Below are 22278 nucleotides of genomic sequence, written 5' to 3' on the forward strand. Positions count from 1 at the left end.
TTGTAGCTCTGCAATGGTGAAACAGAGTCTGCCAAATTAACATCACCATGATTTCCACAGTCACACAGGGCCTACAGAATAGCACAGAAGGGTTCAGAATCAGTGTTCAATTGTTTATCAAGATCCTCAGGTGTCTGAGGCTAAGATTTTGACTCACTTGTTCCAGAAATTTAATTGAAATCTTAAACCTCAATTAAGTAATCCGAGTGTTTCTAACAGCCAAATATGTTCCAACATTTTTCTCCTCGATAGATTGGAACCGGTAATTTAATATGGCGAGGGACGGTACACAGTTCAAGAAAGATCCCAACGAGTACAATTTCCTTTTTAACGCTGATTTATATATTTATATTGTTTCATCAAAAACATTATCAAATTAAACCCACCCCGGACATTCTCTCCATACATACGGTGATCCATCCCCATATAATCAGATCACAACCATTGCTCCTAAACATATTGGGGGCGATTCTCCCAGCCCGCTGCGCTGTTCTAGTAGCGCAGCGGGCTGGGAGACATCAGCAGTGGCTGTTTCGCGGGATTCCTGCTGGACGTCACAGCCTCTGTGCATCTCCCAGCCTAAGATTTTTGGCATCATCAGCTTGACGCCGAAATTGGCGCAGAACTGATTATCATATGGAGATGTCATGGGAATTGACATTTCTATATATTAGCAGGCCTGGGATGGTATTCTCCAGGTCCACTAGCATTTCCCCCAATCCTGCCGGGAGTGGTTCCCACTCTTGGGGTGGGGGAAACTGGTGTGGGGGGGGGAGGGCAAACGATGGGGGAGGGACCCACTGCCATTCTGCAAAAGGATTAGAGGGGTAGGGAGGGAGTGAGGACGATCGGGACTGTCGGAGGGGAGATTGGGGCTGGCTGGGGTGGGGGGGGGGTGGTCATATGGGCTGTCTTGGGGAGGTCTGGGAGGCCAGAAATCAGGAGGTGGGGGCATTCGTAAGGTCAGTGATGGGAGGTGGCGAGGCTGGCCAGCAATTGGGCTGGACAGCGATCTGGAGGCCCGCAATGGGGGGCCACTGCGCATGAGCCAATCTCTGCGCTGACAGATCGGCGCATGCACTGTGGCCCACTCAGTTGCCGGCCTCTCAGGCAGAATAGGCACAGCCCCCTGCTTTCCAGAGGGAATCTCGCTATGGCACTCTGTGATCTGCAGAGTGTCAGGGATTCATTCTGGAAATCACACTAAAAAAAAACAATGGGAGTTACTCCTGCACACTAGGAACTTAGATTTTGTTTGGGAGAATCCTGGCCGTTGTCATTAAATAATTTGTATCTGTTATGTTGGGGCCTCATATCTAGCATATGTATCAAACATTGGTCACATCACTCCTGATACACCGTTATGCTCGCTGCAATGTATTTCAATTATTTGTTTGAAAATAAATTGCCAATAATTGCCACTGCAGAAAGTTTCACGCAAATATACTTAACTGGCACTAATATTGAGCAATAATATTGCTTCAGTTATGTACAGATACATCACCAGGAAGACGAACAGATTATCCCACTATGCAAGAGAGATTCTGAAGGAGAGATTTAGACTCTTATGAGCTGATAAAATGTTATTTTTAAATTATTTATATTGCTAATGTAATGCTGTATTATACTGCATCTTGGTAATGATGAATTGATGTAAATAAATCAATTTGAATCTTAATGATAAAAATCTATTTACTTTTGTTTTTAAGAGTGGACAGCAATGTACAAGAAAGCAGTGTGAAATATTACAGTAATTGTTAATTGCATAATCCTTTTTGCAGAAGCAGAGTTTTCAGATCACAGAAGTAGAACTGCATTTTGTTTGTAAACATGGACAGAGAGAGATGGTATAGTGGGGGGGTGTAACATCAGCATTCAAAGAACAAAATTCATGATGATTTATGCAAGGGAGCTACCGAATATTACACCTTTTAAGTGTTGTGCTCTTCTCTAAGAACTCTAGTAAATTATCTGAAAATTTAGACAGCAGCTTTTTCAAGAGGAAAGGAAAGATTCTAACAAAACTAAAATATCTCGACTGCTGCAAACGAAACATACTTCAGGTTTATACCTATAGAGTCAGAATATGTGCTTTATTGGTGGTGTTCTATATGCATTTATCTATCATTGTAAAAGGCATTAAACAATGCCTAACATTATTAAAGGTTGCATTATACAAGTGTTACAATGAGTGAGCAGGCATTACTCATTGTAAATTTATAATTAAAATTGGTACAATTTGATTCATATCAGAGTAAAATCCATTTTTCTTACGGCATTTAATTAAAAAAATGTTTTTCCGAGACTATGTTGAGACTGATGGCCTCAGCAAGAACAACATTTCCAATTGCTTCATTATGTCTATGGAAAAATACAGCAGCCAATGTCAAACTAATTGCCATTCAATGAGCCAACTGGAAAATATATATGTGTGTGTGTGCGTGGGGGGGGTGGGTGTGTGTGTGTGTGTGTGTGTGTGGGGGGGGGGGTGTGCGTGTGTGGATGTGGTGTGTGTCTGTGTGTGTGTGGGGGGGGGACGGGGTGTGTGTGTGTGTGGGGGGGTGTGCATGTGTGGATGTGGTGTGTGTCTGTGTGTGTGTGTGTGGGGGGGGGGGCGGGGTGTGTGTGTGTGTGTGGGGGGGGTGTGCGTGTGTGGATGTAGTGTGTGTCTGTGTGTGTGTGTGTGGGGGGGGGCGGGGTGTGTGTGTGGGGGGGGGTGTGCGTGTGTGGATGTAGTGCGTGTCTGTGTGTGTGTGTGGGGGGGGTGTGTGTGTGTGTGGGGGGGGGGTGGGGGTTGTGTGTGTGTGGATGTAGTGTGTGTCTGTGTGTGTGTGGAGGGGGGTGGGTATTGTGCGAGAGCAGCATCATGCATCGGCATGCAAAGAAGGATATTCTTGGCTCAGACACAAAGAATGGTATCTTGGGTGATGTACTAAAGGCAATATCAAACTAATCCACCAAGAGTCAGAGTCCAAACCCAGTCTGTCACTGGTCCTCTATCTTAGTTTCCAATCACCACCCTGAGCTTAAGTACCCTACAAATTCCCAAACTCTTCTCTAGATGACCCACCTAATCAGCTTCCCTACCAGGACCAATGTCACTTCAAGTACCACCAACATTAGAGCCATAGGACAAAAGAGAAAACACCTTTCTTAGGGTTTGGATGAACATGAGAAATTGTCCACCATGGAGGAAAATCAGACTGGAAACAAATGGATATGATGACACATAATGGGTGTAAGTTTGGAGGTAGCTACCTATAGGAGGCAAAAATACCATCATGGTCAGAAGTCTTCTGAGAGGCTGGACAGAGTAAAAGACCATTTGCAACTCCACAGATACTGAAGCAATCTTTGCCCATATGCAGCAAGACCAGGACAACATTCAGGCTTGGGCTGATAAGTAGCAAGTCACATTCACGTCACGAAAGTGCCAGGAAATGATCAACTCCAACAAAGGAGAATCTAACCATCTCCCCTTGACATTCAATGACATTACCATTGCAGAATTCCCCATGAGCAACAGCCTGGAGGTTACCACTGACCTGAAACTAAACTAGACCAGTCACATAAATACAGTGGCAACAAGAGCAGGTCAGATGTTAGGAAAACCACAGTGAGTAATTCACCTTCTGATTCCCCAAAGCCTGTCCACCACCTACAAGGCATAAGTTAGGAGTGTGATGGAATATTTCCCACTTGCCTGGATGGTGCAGCTTCAACAACACTCAAGAAGCTTGACACCATTCAGGTCAAAGCAGCTCGCTTGGTTGGCACCACATTCACAAAAATCCACTCCCTCCACCACCAATGTTCAGTAGCGCAGCGTGTACTATCTACAAGATCTACTATAGAAATTCACCAAAGATCTTTAGACTGCACCTTCCAAACCCACAAACATGTCCATCTCGAAGGATGTGGGCAGCAGATACATGGGAGCATCACCACCTGCAAGTTCCCCTCCAAGCCACTCACCATTCTGACTTGGAAATAAATCACTGTTCCTTCACAGTTGGGTCAAAAATCAAGGAATTCCCTCCCTAACAGCAATGTGGGTTAACCCCACAGCACACAGACTGCAGCATTTCAAAAAGGCAGCTCACTACCACCTTCTCAAGAGTAATTCAGGATGGGCAATAAATGCTGGCCAGCCAGCGACAACTATGTCACACGAATGAATAAAAAAAAACCCCAGTCTCCACTTACCCCACTGTGACCAACACTGTCCTCCACCTGGTCTCCGGTCAGCTCTTCATGATGTCCGTGCACACTCCTTCAGATCCTGGAGCAGCAAACCATCACCCTACACCCTCTGTCAGTCATCTTTGACCATCCCTCCATCTCTCTGGCCCTGCCTTTGGTAACACTAGACCCAACTACCATCAGTCCTGATCAACTCTAGCGCTGCCGTATCACCATTTGGCATTCCCCAGCACCCTCAAATCACAACTCCGCGACACCCTTAAACTGCATCGACCCCACCACCTACCACAAAGTTCCCTATACAAGAAGCTTCTATTGACTGTAATCTACCAGGAAGGCCATGTCACCTGCTGCACACTAGCTTTAACCAGATGCGAATCTGAATGCACATGCTTCTCATTTACTGCTGACCTAATTGAAAAGATAGCATCTAATTTGGCAAACATGGGACTTAATGAGTCTGTATGACATGCATTATAAATAGGTTCCCGCTGTTTGCCATTGGGAACCCAGATCTGCTTCTAATCCGAGGCCAACCTAATTCGCAACTTGAATCCCAATGTGGAGGAAGCTGACATTTTGTCTCCCGTAAAATTTCTCCTGTCCGCCTCATTTCATGCTCCTGGGAGCAGTATTAAATTTCACCAAAAATGCCTGACCTGACAGAAGAAAGGTGAAGTATCAAGTTTTTCGTGCCAGTTAAAAAGGTCAACAAGGTGCTGAGCAAGGAACAGGCATCAAAGATTTCCTAAAAGTAACTTATTTAGCTATCAAACTGGAGTAAATATAACTTGCTTTGTGTCACCTGATACAGGGTATTGCTTTGATTCAATGATTAAAAAAACCCAACAATGAGCAGAAGGATTCTGAAGAGTCATCAAAATGAAAAATTAACTCTTTCTCTCTTTACAAATGCTGCTACACCTGCTGAGTATTTCCAGCAATTTCCATTTTTAGCATCAGCAATATTTTATTCTTGAATGAGAAGATATTTTCTAAGAGATCAGATTCAAGTTGAGAAAAAGGTGAAGGAAATTCGCTGAATTTTGCTCGGAATAAGGGGGATTTAAGTACATTGATTAGTGATCCTAAGGATTACAAAAAAAGGCTCAGCATTTGTACTGTTCTGAAGTTCAAGAAGCAAAACATTGTATTTGTGAACAAGTAAAAAAGACGAAAATATAACGAGGCACAAGGAAAGGTTTTCACACAATTTGCCCTGTAATAGTGCTCTTAAACATATCCAACTGGAAGAACAGCTATGCTTGGATTTTAACATTTTCCGAATACCAATTGTTGGAAATACTTGAACTCCAAAATATTGTATATTTTTTATAATCTTGTATGCACAGTTGCATACATAGATCTATAAATGATAAGGTGATGGCCTAGTGGTATTATTGCTAGACTATTAATCCAGAAACTCAGTTAAAGTTCTGGGGACCTGGGTTTGAATCTCACCACGGCAGATGGTGAAACTTGAATTCAATAAACAAATCCGGAATTAAGCATCTACTGATGATTATGAAATCGTTGTCGATTATTGTAAAAACCCATCTGGTTTACTAATGCCCTTTAGGGAAGGAAATCTGCCATCTTTACCTGGTCTGACCTACTTGTGACTCCAGAGCTACAGTAATGCAGTTGACTCTCAACTGCCATCCAAGTGCAACTAAGGATGGGCAATAAATACTGGCCAGCCAATGACGCCCATGTTCCACGAATGAATTAAAAAAAAAAATATATATATACCAAATAACTAGATGGTTTAACTTTGGAATGCTGTACAACTGATCCCAGCATTATTACTTGTCACGTCACAGTTATAAGAACATATATACAAACCTGGTCAAGATTGGACAGGCTGTTAGGATCCTGACTGAGACCTTGATATTGTCCTCTGAGTCGATCACCAGCAGCAATCTTTCTGAATTTCTTTAAGTCCACCACGTACAAGGCACTAAATGGAGAGAACAATAAAAGGGTGTTTATATTAATGTCATGGGACATTAACATGACAACAGCACACAGTATCACTGGGTCTCATCACTGCAGCACAATAACAATGCTACAAAGAAACTCAGCAATTCACTATTTGGCTGCCAAAGGTCTTCATGACTAAAGCTTCTGCTTCAATCTTTTTTTTTAAAAAAGATTTTCTTCCATCTCCTATTTGAACAAATCATTGATACTGAATAGCAAAGCTCCTGCTGAAATTCTGAAACTGTGTAGTTATTCTTGATCTTTGGAAGCACACTTAGCCACAGAGCTTTTGGATATCAACTCTCAGCCTATAGAATCATACACTGCAGAAGAGGTCATTCGGCCCATCAAATCTGCATCAACACACGAGAAACACCTGAACTCCCACCTAATCCCATCTACCAGCACATGGCCCATAACCTTAAATGTTATGACATGCCAAGTGCTCATCCAGGTACTTTTTAAAAGATGTGAGGCAATCTGCCCCTACCACCGTCCCAGGCAGCTCAATTGTTTTAAAGATGGCCATTATCTCTAGAAAAACATGCAAAATGTTGATGCATGTTTTTCAGAACTGTACTCACCTTTCTCAACATGGACTATTGGGTACTTTCTTTATCAGTATACATTAAGAATTATAATCCATTTGTAGTATCTTGATCCTAATACAGATGTCTTTTTTATTGAAAATGATGACATTTACTTTGTGCCAAAATGGCAAGTTCCAGTAATTCTTAAACGATAGTTGATAGTTTTGCTTTTCTGCCAAATTGTCACAGATAAACAAAGCAAAAATGTAATGAAGAATAGATTGCAAATCAGGGAAAAATGGCATCCTATGACTGATGGAGTCTGTGATTTGCAGAGATGAAGCAGTGCAGTCCATTGACACATGGTGGCAATGCAGTCCTTTGTAAAAAATAGTCAAAAATTAAATCACATTTTATGTTGTGAGTTCAAGTTCTGCCTGAGGACTTTGGAAGTAATTGAAACCAACATTTCAATACAATAATGTGAGACCAACGCATGGTCAGAGCTGCCGTCTTTTGAATAAGGTATATTCGAGACATAACCTTCCAGTTCAGGTGGAGGCAAAGGTTATTAAACACAACCAAAATCAATTGACTTGCCCTTTGGTTCTTTTGCTTTTTGTGGAACAAAATCTGTCACATCTACCTACAGACTAAAACTGACTATACTTCAAATGTAATTTACTGGTTGTTAAGTGCTTCAATATGTCCTCAGAATTTGAAAAGCATTATGTAATTGTCAATGACACACTGATGAGGGAGGGCACTGGTGATAAGAGATTATATTTTGAAAACATGAGTTCAGTTTCGCAGCAAAATAATTTTCAACAGCAAGTGATGACAAAAAGCTTCATTGCAATTAATCCCCAAATCAGAAAGGAGGAGGAACGAATCAGATTAAATGATTCTGTAGTAGGCACCAATCCCAGACCCTGCTTCCTGTGTCTTTCTTCCATTCAAGAACTTCTCATCTTCCCTTTACAGCACGCCTTTTGACTTGAAACTACATCAAATAGAAATGTGCACCTTGTACCAAATAGGATAGATGGAGTCCAATTATTCAAGAGTAATCATAACACAGTTCAGCTGTGGCAGGGCTTTTAACAGCACCTGCCACAGGTTATGGGGGCGATTTGCCCAGCCCGCTGCACTGCTTTAGGCCACTGGATTTCCAGCACGGAGCTGTATAATTTATTTAAATTAGTATTCCAATGTACTTTTCATCTAATTAGCGGGCCCAGGACTGAAATCTCGGGGCCCGCTAGCCTCCCCACCACCACCTCCCCCCCCCCCCCCCCTCCACCACCACCGCCTCCCCACACACACCCCCCCCCCCCCCCCCCAGGAATATTTCACTTCAACAGGGTTTACAACAGCTCCTCGCTTGCAGCGAACTGGTGGCCCAACCCCACTGGAGTGAAGGGGGGCCATCGATGCCCCGCCAGAGGATTGGGGTAAGGGAGGGGTGCCCCCTGGCCCCCGGTACGGCCCAAGGGACAAAGTGGCAATGCCCAGAGGGCACTTTGGCATTTCCCAAGGGGGCTGGGACAGAGGAGGGCTGGGGCCACGGCCTTTCGGGGGTGCGATCGGTGGGGGTGAGAGGTACTGCTGCCACTCTGAATTCGGCGGCGGGGTGGGGGGGGGGGGGGAAGAGGCCAGCGATTGGGGTTTGGCATCAGGGGATCGGGTAGGAGGAGGATAGGGGTGATCAAGGTGGGCCGGTGGGGGAGGTCGAAGCTGGCCTGGACATGGGGGAGGCCAGTGATCAGGCCATTGGGGCAGGGGGGTGGTCGCACGATCAGCAATGCGGGGTTCACAGGGCTGGCCCAGCGATTGGGAGGCCAGCAGTGCGGGGCTACAGCGCATGCGCCGACTTCGCCGCTGACAGATCGGTGCATGCGCAGTGGCCTACTCAGTGCTATGTTGCCAGCCTCTCCAGCGGGAATAGGTCCCCCCCCACCCCCCCCCCCGGCCTTTTCGCATAAATCACCCTAGTGCACTCTGCAATGCACAGAGTGTGGGGGATTCATTTTGAAAATCCCACTGGAAAAAAGTGGTATTTACTCTAGTTTTTACACGAATTCGACACTTAGAATTGGGAGAATCGTCCCCTATACTTATGTTTACAAATTTGTAGGGGGCAAATTGCAGAAAGAATGAGTTAATGATGTTATCATGAATGGAACCATGCAATTGGGTGAACTGGGCAAGTAAATGTGTATCATTAAAATAGTACTTAAGACTATAATGCGCAAGACAACTGACAACTTCTTAAATGTGTTCAGTTTTCATCGACAATGTAGCAGCAACTTGTATTTATACTGCACCTTTAACAAGATTTTCACAGGAGTATTATCAAAAGTAATTGATATCGAGCGGCACAAAGGAGATGTTAGAGTAGATGACCAAAAGCTTGGTCAAAAGGGTAGGGTTTAAGAAGTATTTTAAAGGAGGAAAGGAAGACAGAGAAACATATGTATTTAGGACAGGAATTCCAGAGTTTAGGTCCTCAATAACTGAAAGTCCATCTGTCAACAATTAAAATCAGGGATGTTCAAGAGGCTAGAACTGGATACGTACAAATACCTCAGAGGGTTGCAGGGCAGGAGAAAATTACAGAAATGGGGAAGGATGCAACCATGGAGGGATTTGAAAACAAAGATGAGAATGGTAAAATTGAGATGTTTGATTAACTAGGAGTCAGTGCAGATCAGTGAGCACAGGAGCGATGGGTGAATGAGATTTGGTGCAAGTAAGGTCATGGGCAGCAGAATTTTGGATGAGCACAAGTTTACCAAGAATAGAACGTGCGATGCCATACAATGCACTGATACAACCAAGTCGGCTGCAAGCCAAGGCAAGGTTGGAGTTTGGACAGTGTTACAGAGGTGTAAATAAGCAGTTTTAATGATGGTGCAGATAGTAGTCAGAAACTCATCGAAAAGTCATTTCTGATACCAAGGTTGTGAACTGTCAGATTTAGCATCAGAAGGTTAATCAGCAGAGACGTTAAGGATCAAAGCTTTAGGCAGCAACCAAAGACTTCAGTCTTTTCAATATTTAGATGGAGATAATTTCTGCTCATCTAGTTGTCTGACAATTAAGGTACAGTGAATGGGTCAAAGGAGGTGGTGATGAGGTATAACTGGATGTCGTCAGCATAAGTGCAGAAAGTGACACTATGTTTTTGGATGACATTGCCGAGGGACAAAATGCAGGCAAGAAATAGGTGGCCAAAAATTGACTCTTGGGGCACACTAGATGGAATGATGCAAAAGTGGAAAGAGAAACCACCGTAGGTGATCCATTGGCTATGGCTGGATAAAGGACAAAACCAAGTGACTGCAGTTCCACCCGCCTAGACAGTGATGGAGCAATTTTGGGAGAGTAATGATAACAGGCAGGTCGAGAAGAAGAAGTAACATCTTTATCAAAGTTAAGAAAGATGTCATTTTTCACATTGTTAAGTCCCACTTGGATACTGCGGCAGCAGCAAAATCCTATCAGGAGGATTCAAACATCAAGTTCTAAGAAAAATGAGCAGATTTGGGAAAGGAAATGGAAGTTGGAGATGGAACATAGTGTGTAAGGATGAAGAGGTCACATGTTTTTTGAGGAGAGGGATATTGGCAGATTTGAAGAAGATGGGGACAGTACATGAGGAAAGGGAACTGTTAACAGTATCAACTAGGGTGGCAGGCAGAAATAGAAGTTGTGGTCAGCAGTTTAGTAGAAGTAGGATCAAGGGAGCAGCATGGGGGTCTCGGGACAGGGCAAGATAAGTTCAGAGAACACATGAGGGAAAATAGGAGAGAAACTAGAGAAAGATGTGAGTTCTGGGTTGGGACAAGGGTGGACCTCAGATTGACCCAGTCAACTGGGAAAGGGAATAAAGCCACACATGCAACTGATTGGATAATCTCAGCCTTAGTGACAAGGTAGTACCTGAGTTCCTTGCACTTCTTGTTGAAGATGAAGGAGACAGGGACTAAAGGCAAATTGCAGTACAGAACATCTCTGCATTCCAGGATGATCCTTGTATTTCTGTTGATTCTGGAATAATTCGTAGTTTTGGCAGACAAAAACAAGACCCAATAGTGCTTTATGAGATCAGCCAGGTCTGGCAGTGAAGGGTTAAACTATTTGTCTGCCATATTCATTCAAGTCTGTGTTCTTGGGCTTGAGGGAGCAGAGATGGGGCCGCAACAGGGGGATCAGCCAGGGTGAGAGAATAATGGACTGAAAGAAGACCAGGACATCAACATTGGAGTTGAGGGTTGAGCAGAGAGGTAGCTGCAGAAATGTTGTAGTTAATGGAACACCAAAGACTCGGCAGCTGGGATTTTGAAAATGGAGCTGTAAGTGAATTAGGGGGGGGAAGCTTTCCCAGGGGCAAACACAGAAAGAAGTGGAGTTAGGAGGGGAAAGATATATATTAGTGGAGAGTGATACAAAAAAATGGCTTCGTCTACCATTGACATGATTGAAGTAGTGAGGCCACATGAAATGACACAGTCAAGGGGACTGAGGTGTTTACAAGGAAGAAAAGATTAAGCCAGGACAGGATGGCAGTGAAATCAGAGTGGAGACGGAATGATGAATTGAGATTAAAATCAGCAAGAATTGGAAGTCACTCAGTGCAGAAGCTGATAGAGGTAAACAGCCAAGATATCTTGGTAGGAAAACAAAATGGTCCTGGGTGAGCAGTAGAGAATGAGGATTTTAAATGAGGGGTGAGAATAAGGGGCGGAACAAGGTGAGATGCTCAAAAGGAGGAGAAAGAGTGAGAGAAGTAGATGTGATTTGGTGATAAGAGCCACACTGCAACACAACAGTTTCAGTGGGACAAGTGTGGAAGGTATAATCAGCAAAGAGGCTTCATTTAGAAAATAGGTATCATCAGTCAAGGCCATGATATTGATGCAATAATTGACAATGACAGATGGCAAGGGCCTTGTTCACAAGTGAACAAAATTCAGCAGACCTGGAGATGGGCAATGAAAGCTGATATGCTGACAAAGTCCATAGGGTCAGCACTGGAATGGGGTAGTTGGATAGAGAGGAAATTGACAAGATTAGACCCCAGTGGACGTGCTGGATCGGCAGGTTAACAAGAGCTTTACTTCACTCAATTGTTTAAGATACCACAAATTGACATTTTTTTGAAACTAACAGAGAAATTAAGTTCCAAGCTGTGTGGTTGCATTGCATGCAGCAGTCAGGAATGTGCCATGCAGAAAATGAATGTGCCGCTTACAAGCACTATTCCTTTCAAGATGCGTGCAAACGTGGCCACAAGTCAATCTTAAAGGGCTGCACAGTGCAACAACTAGCTGCACCACAACAAACAGAAGTTAGGAAAATGGCACAACTTGGACAACGGTTTACGGATTGTTAGATTCAACTGTGTAGTTGCCCCTTGCCTGAAGTTACAGTGAATGTCATTAGCTTCACTGATAAAGGAATAGAAATGTCAAGGCTAAGGTCTCAGAATAAATTAACTGCACAAAAATATTAACCTAGATTCTCAGGTGCTTCAGATACACCAAAGGTAAACAAAAAAAGAAAAAATCAGACAGAACTACCAAGTTGTGTGTACACTTAAAGTGGTGGCCTCTATGATATGCTTTATGTCAGAGGTCCAATAGACAGAGGTTCAGAAGCAAGACCTATCTTCAGTAAAGCTATTTGTTGGAGGAGCTCAGCTGAACACTTCACCTATCTCACAGAGCACTAATTCCCAGTATATCAATGACAGTGTGTTTTGAATTGTTTCCAGGATATCAATCTACACTTTATTGTCCGGAGGGATGATTGAACTGGAGAACTTACATTGGTGTTGTGGAAGTTGTTGGGACACTAACATTAGATTTTCCCATGTAACAGCAGTCACATTTCTCAAAACTAATATATTCGATGGAATCTTTTGAGATGCTATGGCATGATAAAGTGTAAAAAAAAAAATTTCTTTTGCTGCAGAAGCAGCACTCACTGCCATGCAGGAATTGAGAAGTCTGGCAAGTGCTAAATGGTTTTGTGAATGCTCTGAAAATTTACATCCATTGAAACTGCAAAAGGAACTGTGGCACAAACGGATTTTGATGCAAATAGCATTGAAGTGTTTTTAGAGCAATGCTAACAGTAACTCTGACCATCAAAAGCATGCTCCAATATATTGGCACCAAAATCTGTCACCCCAAGCACTAATGTGTGAGCCACAAGCTGTTATTGAAATCTGCACCTCGTGTAGCTATCCTGCAAGTACACAACTCTGGTTGTACTGTATGCATCAAGTCCCACAGGGACAAGCCCTTTGGTGTTCACACATACATGAAACACAGGTCCACTTTCAAAACTGGCCTCAAAAATAAAAATCACAGAATGAGAATGGTGACAAATTAGAAAGTAAACACATGAGATAAATGAAAACACAAAAAACGCTGGGAAACTCAGCAGGTCAGGCAGCATGTATTTACATCTAATGTCTTTTACACCTTTGAATGTGCCAAAGCAGTTTACAACCAATGAATTAAAAACAGAACAGATGGTACATGAGTGTTAAAAGACTTTATAATGTAAAAAGGTAGATGTAGAAATCAAATTGCTCAATTATAAGTTGTTAGAATTATACCTTATGTGGTACTTCCTTCCCTGTAGGTGATTAGCCCAGTAACCTGACCTCCAGAAGCGATATCCATCCATTTCCTTGCGACTTTCGCAGAAAGGAGTATACCCATAGGGAGCTCCTTCAAGGTCCAAGTCACGCAGCTCCTTTAAGTCAGTACGTACTATCTGTGAGAAAGAAAAAACTATCAGGGAAATGGATTAAGCTTTTCCCAACTCCTAGCAGGAATTGCCAACATCTCTTATAACTTTGTGATTCAGTGACGATTGAACTTTGCGACTTTTGCTGAAGCAACTGAATGACCCTAAAACATAACTAAATTAAGCTGTTAAATATAACACAATAAGGCTAATAAATTGAAGAAATACAGACTCGAACATAATTACCAGCATGATTTCAACTTTCCATTTTAAGGTTCTCAGAATCACTTGTCGGTTTTTATTAAACAAAAAACTATTATCCTTGTCAAGATGCATCCTCCAAATTAAACAGATTCAACCACAGTATCTCTGTCCCATCTAACTCTCCAAGTTAAAATGCATTACCTGCAAAGACAAACAAACTACAAACTGCTTGGTTTGCCTTGATATGGATTCAAATCCAAAACAATTGGATGAAAAATAAAACTAGTTATTAAAATAATTTGATTATGGAAGCTCTTTAATTGAACTTTACATTCACGCATTTCAAAGAATTGTACACAAAAAGGAATGGAAATCTTATTGACCACTTGATTTGTCCACAGAATTGGTCTCTATTTTCATCTATTCAAGACAGATTTAAAAAGTCATCTGATGGCTTTGCTGGTTAAATCAAGGTATTGAACTGCTGCACTCTACAGATTATAGACCTGCGTTTAGTACCCAGTCTGTAGTGAGTTAGCTAACTTTCGATGGGGCACCTAACTAGTCCCAGCACCTTTGGGTAAAGGAGTATGTCAACTACATCTTCGTCTCTAATTGCAATCCAATAATCTCTGCTGGAGGCCAGTTGGAGTTGACTATTATGTGCTCTACGGTTAAATACGTCAGTGACTCATATCAAGAATGGAGTGTGGGGACGGTACCAGAGCTTCCATGGTTCCTGTGGAATTAGGAAAGAAGATGAGAAAATTGATAGATTGAGGAGAAAAAAGATCTGACCATTGTTGTTGTTGATTCAGTATCCATCAAATATTTGATATGTATCAAAGGAAAGCACAAACAATTCCAAGTGATATTCTTGCCTTGGCTTCCTTTTCAAAATCTTCAAATCTTTTTAAAACCAGTGCTCTGACAGTAAGTTCGGAGACCTTCAGTGAAATCTCCACAACGTCAACATCCAGTAAAACAAAATCTTTTCTATTCCTTATCCCGATTATTGTCGGTTCTTTCTTGCAAAAAGGAAGCAATGACCCAGATTTTGTTGTAACGGGAAACTTAATGTCATATCCAATCCACCATCCCAATGAATATTTTGGGACCTGAAGGGAATTGTTTGTTTTGATGCACTGTCACTGCTGGAAAGCACATGTATTGGGGTAGTCTGCAGGATTTCAAATGTTTTTAAACTGTGGAGTTACCACTTGCCAGGAGTGAATAGCCCAACAATACTCACTACTCTGGCTCACAAACTTCAGCTGTCAGCTGTTATATGTACCACTTGTAATATGAAACGGTGCATCTTAAAAAAAATTACCTGATCAGCGTCAACGAATAGGATCTTGTCAACAGCCAATGGAAAAAGTACATCCAGGAAGAGGATCTTGTAACCCCAGATTATTCTTTGCTTTTCAGTCTGTTGATGAAGCCACCGAGGCCACTTGTACTGCACCAGTTCATACTGAAAACCATACTTTTTTGCCATGTGTGGGATAAATTCCTACCAGACACAGAAATGAACATCAGTAGCTCTCAGAAAATGGTACAAATTGTACCAATCATTATTTTGACACAAACACGTCAGGAATTACACAAGATACATTGACATGTTCAACAGAGGTGAAACAATCTTTGCAAATCCTTCATGCTGGGTATGTGGTAACATTGTTTGAAATGCAGCTATACTTTGGATTTAAAATCTGCCCAGATCTAATATTTCTTATATTGTGATGCTTTGGGAGAGGTGAAACTACAGTGCTAAATTGTTAAGAAATATTACAGAATCAAAAGCAATAACAGAATAATTCTTAAAATCAAGTGCTGAAATAGCTCAGCAGGTCTAGCACCATCAGTGGAAAGAGAAACAAAGTTAATGTTTAGAGTCCAACGTGACCTCTCTTCGAAATTGTTCCGAAGAACAGTTCCTGGTTCATGGAAACTTCAATTCCGAAGAAGTCATTTTGAACTCGAAGCGTTAACTCTGTTTCTCTCTCCACAGACGCTGCCAGACCTGAGTTTTACCAGCATTTTCTGTTTTTATTTCAAATTTCCAGGATCTGCAGTATTTTGCTTTTATTGTTTTGAACATCTGTTGGCCAAATAATTTTTATGTTCAAGCTGAAAGATATTAGGGCTAATGAAGATAATTTTCCCATTTCAAACATGAAGTGTCATCACAAAGCACTTGTGGGCTAAATTAAAGCCCTAATTTGACGTCAACACATCAGCTTTGCCAAATGCATTTGTGGGGAACATCAACGCAACTAATAAACGTAATGCCAGGAGAGAAGGTAGAGGAATATTTTTACATCAGATGTCTAACAACAGCATAGGAGCTAAACACAATGCAAAACATATCTAGATATTTTTAAAATCAGCTAAGTGCCGAGCACTGTCAACTTGTGCCCACAAATCTGAAAAGATAATAGGAACAAAAATTAGTTATTTTTGCTAAACTTTGTACAGATCCCTAAAGATCAGGGAGTGACAATCACAGCTCCATTATTTAAAAAGGCTATATGTGGGAGGAAGAGACAAAGCGTGACCACTCAGTAACTATACACATTCTTAAATGGATCGTGATATCTTCGCTCTTGCCAACCATGCTAGAATTTGATTAATTTCTTCTACAAACCTTGAATGTGGGCGAGAGGTAGTTCTTAAGGAACCAGAATTTTACTGGTGTTTCAGTATGTTTCAGCACTGACAGCATCATTATTCTGCAAGGCAGATGGAAGACAGTGTGTTTATTATACATATCTACGGAGGAACTTCTACCAAAAAAATGCAGGTGTCAAATACAGAACTCATTACTACCCAATGGTTCCAAATGAAGTCAAAGTACAGACCATAAATCAGACTATAAATATGGATATGTAAGGGGCAACAAATATGTCAAACCTCAACAACTTCAATATGATACTGGTGAAATTTATTGACTAATTGCCAGCTGTTATTCCCTTCCTCTCTGGCATTTTGACATATTTAAATTTATAACATTTCAATCAATACGGCCTTATGCTGAGGCATCTGTGTCTTATTGGAGTCCTCTGACAAATTAGGGAACTTTTTATCCTTTTCCTCAGAATCTTGAAATTCCACTAACTAAAGAGCCGACTTAAAAGAAACCCAGAAAAACAGATATTGCAGTGATCCCTTATCAAATTCCAAAATATGTTTCTCCATCAACAGAAACTTGTTAGTAGTGCCAGAGCCAGACCTGTTCGTGGTTCTTATAACCCCTTCATGAAGACAGATCTTGCTCTGTATATTTTCTATGTACTTCAATCACCTTTTGCAAGATAATGAAACAAAGTTGAACCTTTAGGTGCACTATTACATAGGCTACAATTGAAACTACAGACGAATCATAGAATCCCTACAGTGCAGAAAGAGGCCATTCAGCTCATCGAGTCTGCACCAACTCTCCAACAGAGCCGACTTAAAAGAAACCCAGACCCTCCCCTCAGCCTTATTCCCATAACCCCATACATTTCCCCGTAGCTAATCCCCCTAAACAACACAACTTGGGACACTAAGGGGCAATTTAGTATGGGCAATCCAACTAACCTGCACATCTTTGGACTGTGGGAGGAAACCAGAGCACCTGAAGGAAACCCACGCAGATAAAGGGAGAACATGCAAACTCCAAACAGACTGACACCTAAGGCCGGAATTAAACCCGGATCCCTGGAGTTGTAAGGCAGCAGTGCTAACCACTATACCACTGTGCTGCCCAAGAAAGCTGGGCCATTTCCATTCAATCCACCGTGGTAAGTTGGCAGAGCAGAGAAGTTTGTTGCAACATTCTGGAACTATAAATTCATTATGTTAAATATGGAGAAAATGCTATTTAACCTCAATTTTCCTTTTATGCATAACTGAAATGCCAGTCAATAAAGCAGACAGGCATACTTTACCCTATATTTTATTGCCTCTCCCCTACTAAAAGCATTAAGCTATTCTGTGGTGTAATTCCACAAGCACCAACAGCCCTCTGCTTCTTCCCAGTACCTCACTGAAGTGTCCATTCGTCAGGTATGAGGCTGCAAACATCAGGAAGCTACTTGACAGCGGGAGTGGATTGAAAGTTATAACTAAGCCCAATGCTAACCTTATAACGAGATTTTCTAGAAAGACTGCTGCAAAATCATCTACATTAGGAATCGTAACAGGTGCAAATTATACCCAGACTGCGATCAGTTAATGTAACAACGCTAATGTGCCAGTCCTGAAACTTCACTAATCCCTCAGGGTCAGAACCATATCATGCGCTGGTCATGACCACTGAACCATCAGGACTGTCTTAATGCTTTCCTTTGTATGCATACTATTGATTCTTTAGTAAATTGAGATACCTATGATGAGGCCCAAAGATTGCACGGCTCCTGAAACATAATTTGCAGGACCACACCAATCCAAACTCTCAAAGCTGTACTTCAGACATGCTCAAGTTTTTTTCCTGCTATGCTATCTCTACACAAATGAATATTGTAAAGACCTTTTCTGCACACACTGGAAAACATTTTGGTGACATTGACTTGAATCCTGTTCTGAAATCTTGAGGATACATAAAGTTCCTGGAAGCCAAAAATGAAACTACTAAGAGGTGATCAGAAAGAGATATTCAACTGACCTCAAGAACCTCTCGTAAAGGTGACCTGATGCAACTGAAAATATATTGATGACATCTTCCTTATCCAATTTCATTTCTTCAGGTTTTGGTCCTCCAGTGAATCCTCTGTGAAAAGAAGTAATAAATAATTATGGTCAATTGCTTTTAAAAAATCTGCTAAAACTGGGGTGTAGGGCTAGCATTGGCATTGTGGATTGGTGATACTGACTCTTCATCTCTGGGTGAAGTAACTTCTGTGTATACAGTTCTCCCAACAATGTGGAAAATTGCTTAGGTATGCCCTGTACATAAAAAGCAGGACAAATCCAACCCGGCCAATAACCGCCCAATCAGCAACATTCACGACCATACTGAAGCAGTCCACGTTCACCACCTGCAAGTTCCCCTCTAAGCCACTCACCATCCTGACTTGGAAATATATCGCTGTTCCTTCGCAATCACTGGGTCAAAATCCTGGAATTCCCTCTCTAACGGCATTGTGGGTCAACCCACAGAAATGGACTGCAGCAATTCAAGGTGGCAGCTCACCACCACCTCCTCAAGGGCAACTAGGGATGGCCAATAAATGCTGGCCAGCCAGTAACGCCCAAGTCCCACGAATGAATCATAAAAAATCATATTAATAATCTCTACAGATCGAAAAGAGTTAATTTACCTCTTAATAGATTCCCAGAAGCCTTCGTTTTCAGCATTTCCATCGCTGAGGAGTTCTTCATTCATTTTGTCAGGTTTCTTTTGGACCTGCAGAACCGGAGAAAAGCACTTAACATTCTCTAGTCCTCATTGTAATACATTTTAGACAAAGTACAGGTTTCTAAGTATTGAGCAATTAATGACCTTAATAAAGCAAACAATGTAACTTTGTGCTCATAGTCCTCATTTTAACAGTGACTACACTTCAATAGTAAAGCACTCAGATGTCCAATGGTCATGAAAAGTACCTTATAAATTCAAATCTTTCTATCTTTCTAAGGAGGAAGAGGTTATGGAACTCAGCACTGCAATAAATATCAAGTAATCATGGCGGCATGGTGGCCCCGCAGTTTGCACTACTGCCTCACAGCCCCAGGGACCTGGGATCAATTCGGCCTTGGGTGGCTATGTGGAGTTTGCATGGTCTCCCCGTGTCTGCATGGGTTTCCTCCATGTTCCAGTTTTCTCCCACAATCCAAAAGATGTGTAGGTGGATTGGCAACGCTAAATTGCCCCTTAGTGTCCCAAGTTGTGTAGGTAAAATGGATTAGGGCTTACAGGGATTGGGCAGGCGGGGAGGGATGTGTGTGGAGGTCTGGATAAGATGCTGAGTCAGTGCAGAACTGATGGGCTGAATGGCCTCCTGCTGCACTGTAGGGATTCTATGGTTTGGATTTAAGAAATACCTTAAATTATTATTGTGGCTTAATAGTTAATTCTGGTTTTCAAACTAACTCTAACATTTCTACAAATGTTTGAAGGGCACCCAATAATGAAGTGCATTAGGTTATATTCTATATCACAATGGTCATTTAGGCGCCTGTTTTCTTATGTAGCATCTTCTGGAAGGAGAGCAAGACACGAACGATAAAACAACTCATGAATAAATCACTGATAATGAATCTTTTGACATAGGTCAGAAATTGGTCACTCATCTCAGTGTGGTTTTCAAGTTAAAATAATTTTATGTGCTATAAGTAAATGGGAAGAATGAGCCTACCGAAAACAATTTATTTAGGCTAATATGCAGTGAGCTTTCCCTTGTCCTCAGGTCACAACTTATACCTAGATGTTCATTTTCTTCCTAAAAGTAAGCTTGCTCAGATGACACTTGATCTGCAGTTAAGTCTCTAATGTCACAGTCTGCATGTCTATGTGATTATAGATTCAAATTCTGGGAAGTGTAAGTTCCCATTCTTGGAGAAATGCCAACTTGAGTCTCTAAATCAATGTCATCTTTAAATAATCCTGGATACAGGATTCTTCCATTGAGCAATCTGCTCATCAATTTCATTGGGCTTAATGGAGGACAGCGGATCCTCTAGTGGCATATCAACAACACTGCTCATCAATGGGATTGGCATGTTTGGAGATCAATTATCAGCCAATTTTTTTCCATCTTCCAAGGGTATGTGTTTATTTTCCTACAATTTAATCAACCACAGTTCCAGTGAAGAGTTTGAAAGTTCGCATTGTTAAACCACGCATTTCCTTTCTCGGTCTGAACACACCTGCTGTACATTTTTTTAAAATGTTGTTACCTTGTAAAAATATTCCGATTTGCATTTGTTCCCAAGCTAAACAACACATAGGGCCCGATTTTACCAACAATTTGCACCTGTTTTCGGGTGTGAAATCGCGGTAAAGTCGGGTGTGAGGCCTTCATTGCGATCTGCACCTGCGAACGCGCAGATCGCCACTTTACCGAGACCCACGAATGGCAGGGATCCGTTCCGCACCCAAATCAGGCGCAATGACGATTCAAATGCATTTGCATGCATTTAAATTGAATTAATGAACTGCCTGCCCAACTCTGTCAGCATTTCCCCCTTTACCACCGCGTTTGCCGATGCGGAACCGCACTTTTAGCGACCTGCTAAATAAAAGTCTGAAGCGGGTGCTCCAGCCTCTGAAGAGCACGTTCAGTGTTTCCAACGGCTCTCTGGCTCAGATCAGTGGTGGGGTGGGGGGGGGGGGCGGTGTCAGATCATTCTCTGGTTGGAGGGGGGGGGAGGAGGGGACTGAGGTAAGATCGTTGTCTGGTTGGGGAGGAGGAGGAGGCGGGTCAGATGTATCTGGCGGGGGGGGGGGGGGGGGTGGAAAGGGCCGGTCGTTGTCTGGATGGGGGGGGGTGGGTGAGGAGGAGGAGGCAGGTCAGATGTATCTGGCGGGGGGGGGTGGGGGGGGGCGGAGAGGGCTGATCGTTGTCTAGTGGTAGTGGGGGAGGCGGGTCAGATGTTCCTCTGGAGGAGAGGGGGCGGTTAAGATGCATCTCAGCGAGGGGGGGGCAGATGGATCTCTGGTGGGGGGGGCAGATGTATCTCGGGGAGGGGGGGGGGCAAATGGATCTCTGGTGGGGGGGGGGGGAGATGTATCTCAGGGAGGGGGGGCAAATGGATCTCTGGCGGGGGGGTCAGATAGATCTCTGGTGGGGGGGATCAGATGGATCTCTGGTGGGGGGGTCAGATGGATCTCTGGTGGGGGGGTCAGATGGATCTCTGGTGGGGGGGTCAGATGGATCTCTGGTGGTGGGGCAGATGGATCTCTGGTGGGGGGGGCAGATGGATCTCTGGTGGGGGGGGGCAGATGGATCTCTGGTGGGGGGGGCAGATGGATCTCTGGTGGGGGGGGCAGATGGATCTCTGGTGGGGAGGGCAGATGGATAACTGGTGGGGGGGCAGATGGATCTCTGGTGGGGGGGCAGATGGATCTCTGGTGGGGGGGGCAAGGGGGTCCGCTGCCACTCTGCGGGCAATCGATGGGGGGGGAGGGGGGCAGGGGTGGCGATCGATCTGGGTAGTGGGGGGGGGGTGAATAAGGGACACAAACACACACACATCACTGTCCCCCTTATCCACCACCCACCGCTACCCAGACCGATTGCCACCCCTGCCATCCTCCCCCTCCCACCGATCACCCGCAGAGTGGCAGCGGGCCCCCCGCACCCCCACCAGAGATCCATCTGCCCCCCCACCAGAGATCCATCTGCTCCCCCCCCCCCCCCGAGATACACCCTCGCTCCCGCTTGTCACTGCCGGGCCGCTTTCTCTGCTTTCTGCAGGTCAGGAGCGATCTGACACGGGCGCGCTTTTTCCAAATTTATTCTAACTGCGCATGCGCAGTTCAGAGCTCCGATCGTTCCAGCAGCGCTAAGCCCCGCCCACAGCGCGAATGGGACTGGAGATGGCTGAGAGCGTATGGGGGTGCCTGAAAGCAGATTTCTACGTTGGATCTGTACTACGCCCAGAT

The 22278-nt window shown here is 43.3% G+C and overlaps 1 protein-coding gene across 2 annotated transcripts in view; it reads right to left on the minus strand.

The window, feature by feature from the left end:
* uggt1 (UDP-glucose glycoprotein glucosyltransferase 1) overlaps positions 1 to 22278 on the minus strand; it is a 131888-nt gene that overhangs the window by 18917 nt on the left and 90693 nt on the right. For both annotated transcript variants that reach the window (XM_078209102.1, XM_078209101.1), the window contains 6 exons: positions 18992 to 19077; positions 18337 to 18441; positions 16336 to 16420; positions 15019 to 15201; positions 13348 to 13508; positions 6049 to 6163 (listed from right to left, as the gene is read on the minus strand). In XM_078209102.1, coding sequence (XP_078065228.1) covers positions 6049 to 6163; positions 13348 to 13508; positions 15019 to 15201; positions 16336 to 16420; positions 18337 to 18441; positions 18992 to 19077 — 735 coding nt within the window. The remainder of the gene's footprint in view (positions 1 to 6048; positions 6164 to 13347; positions 13509 to 15018; positions 15202 to 16335; positions 16421 to 18336; positions 18442 to 18991; positions 19078 to 22278) is intronic.

Source organism: Mustelus asterias, chromosome 3 (genome assembly GCF_964213995.1).
Source record: "Mustelus asterias chromosome 3, sMusAst1.hap1.1, whole genome shotgun sequence".
NCBI lineage: Eukaryota > Metazoa > Chordata > Chondrichthyes > Carcharhiniformes > Triakidae > Mustelus > Mustelus asterias.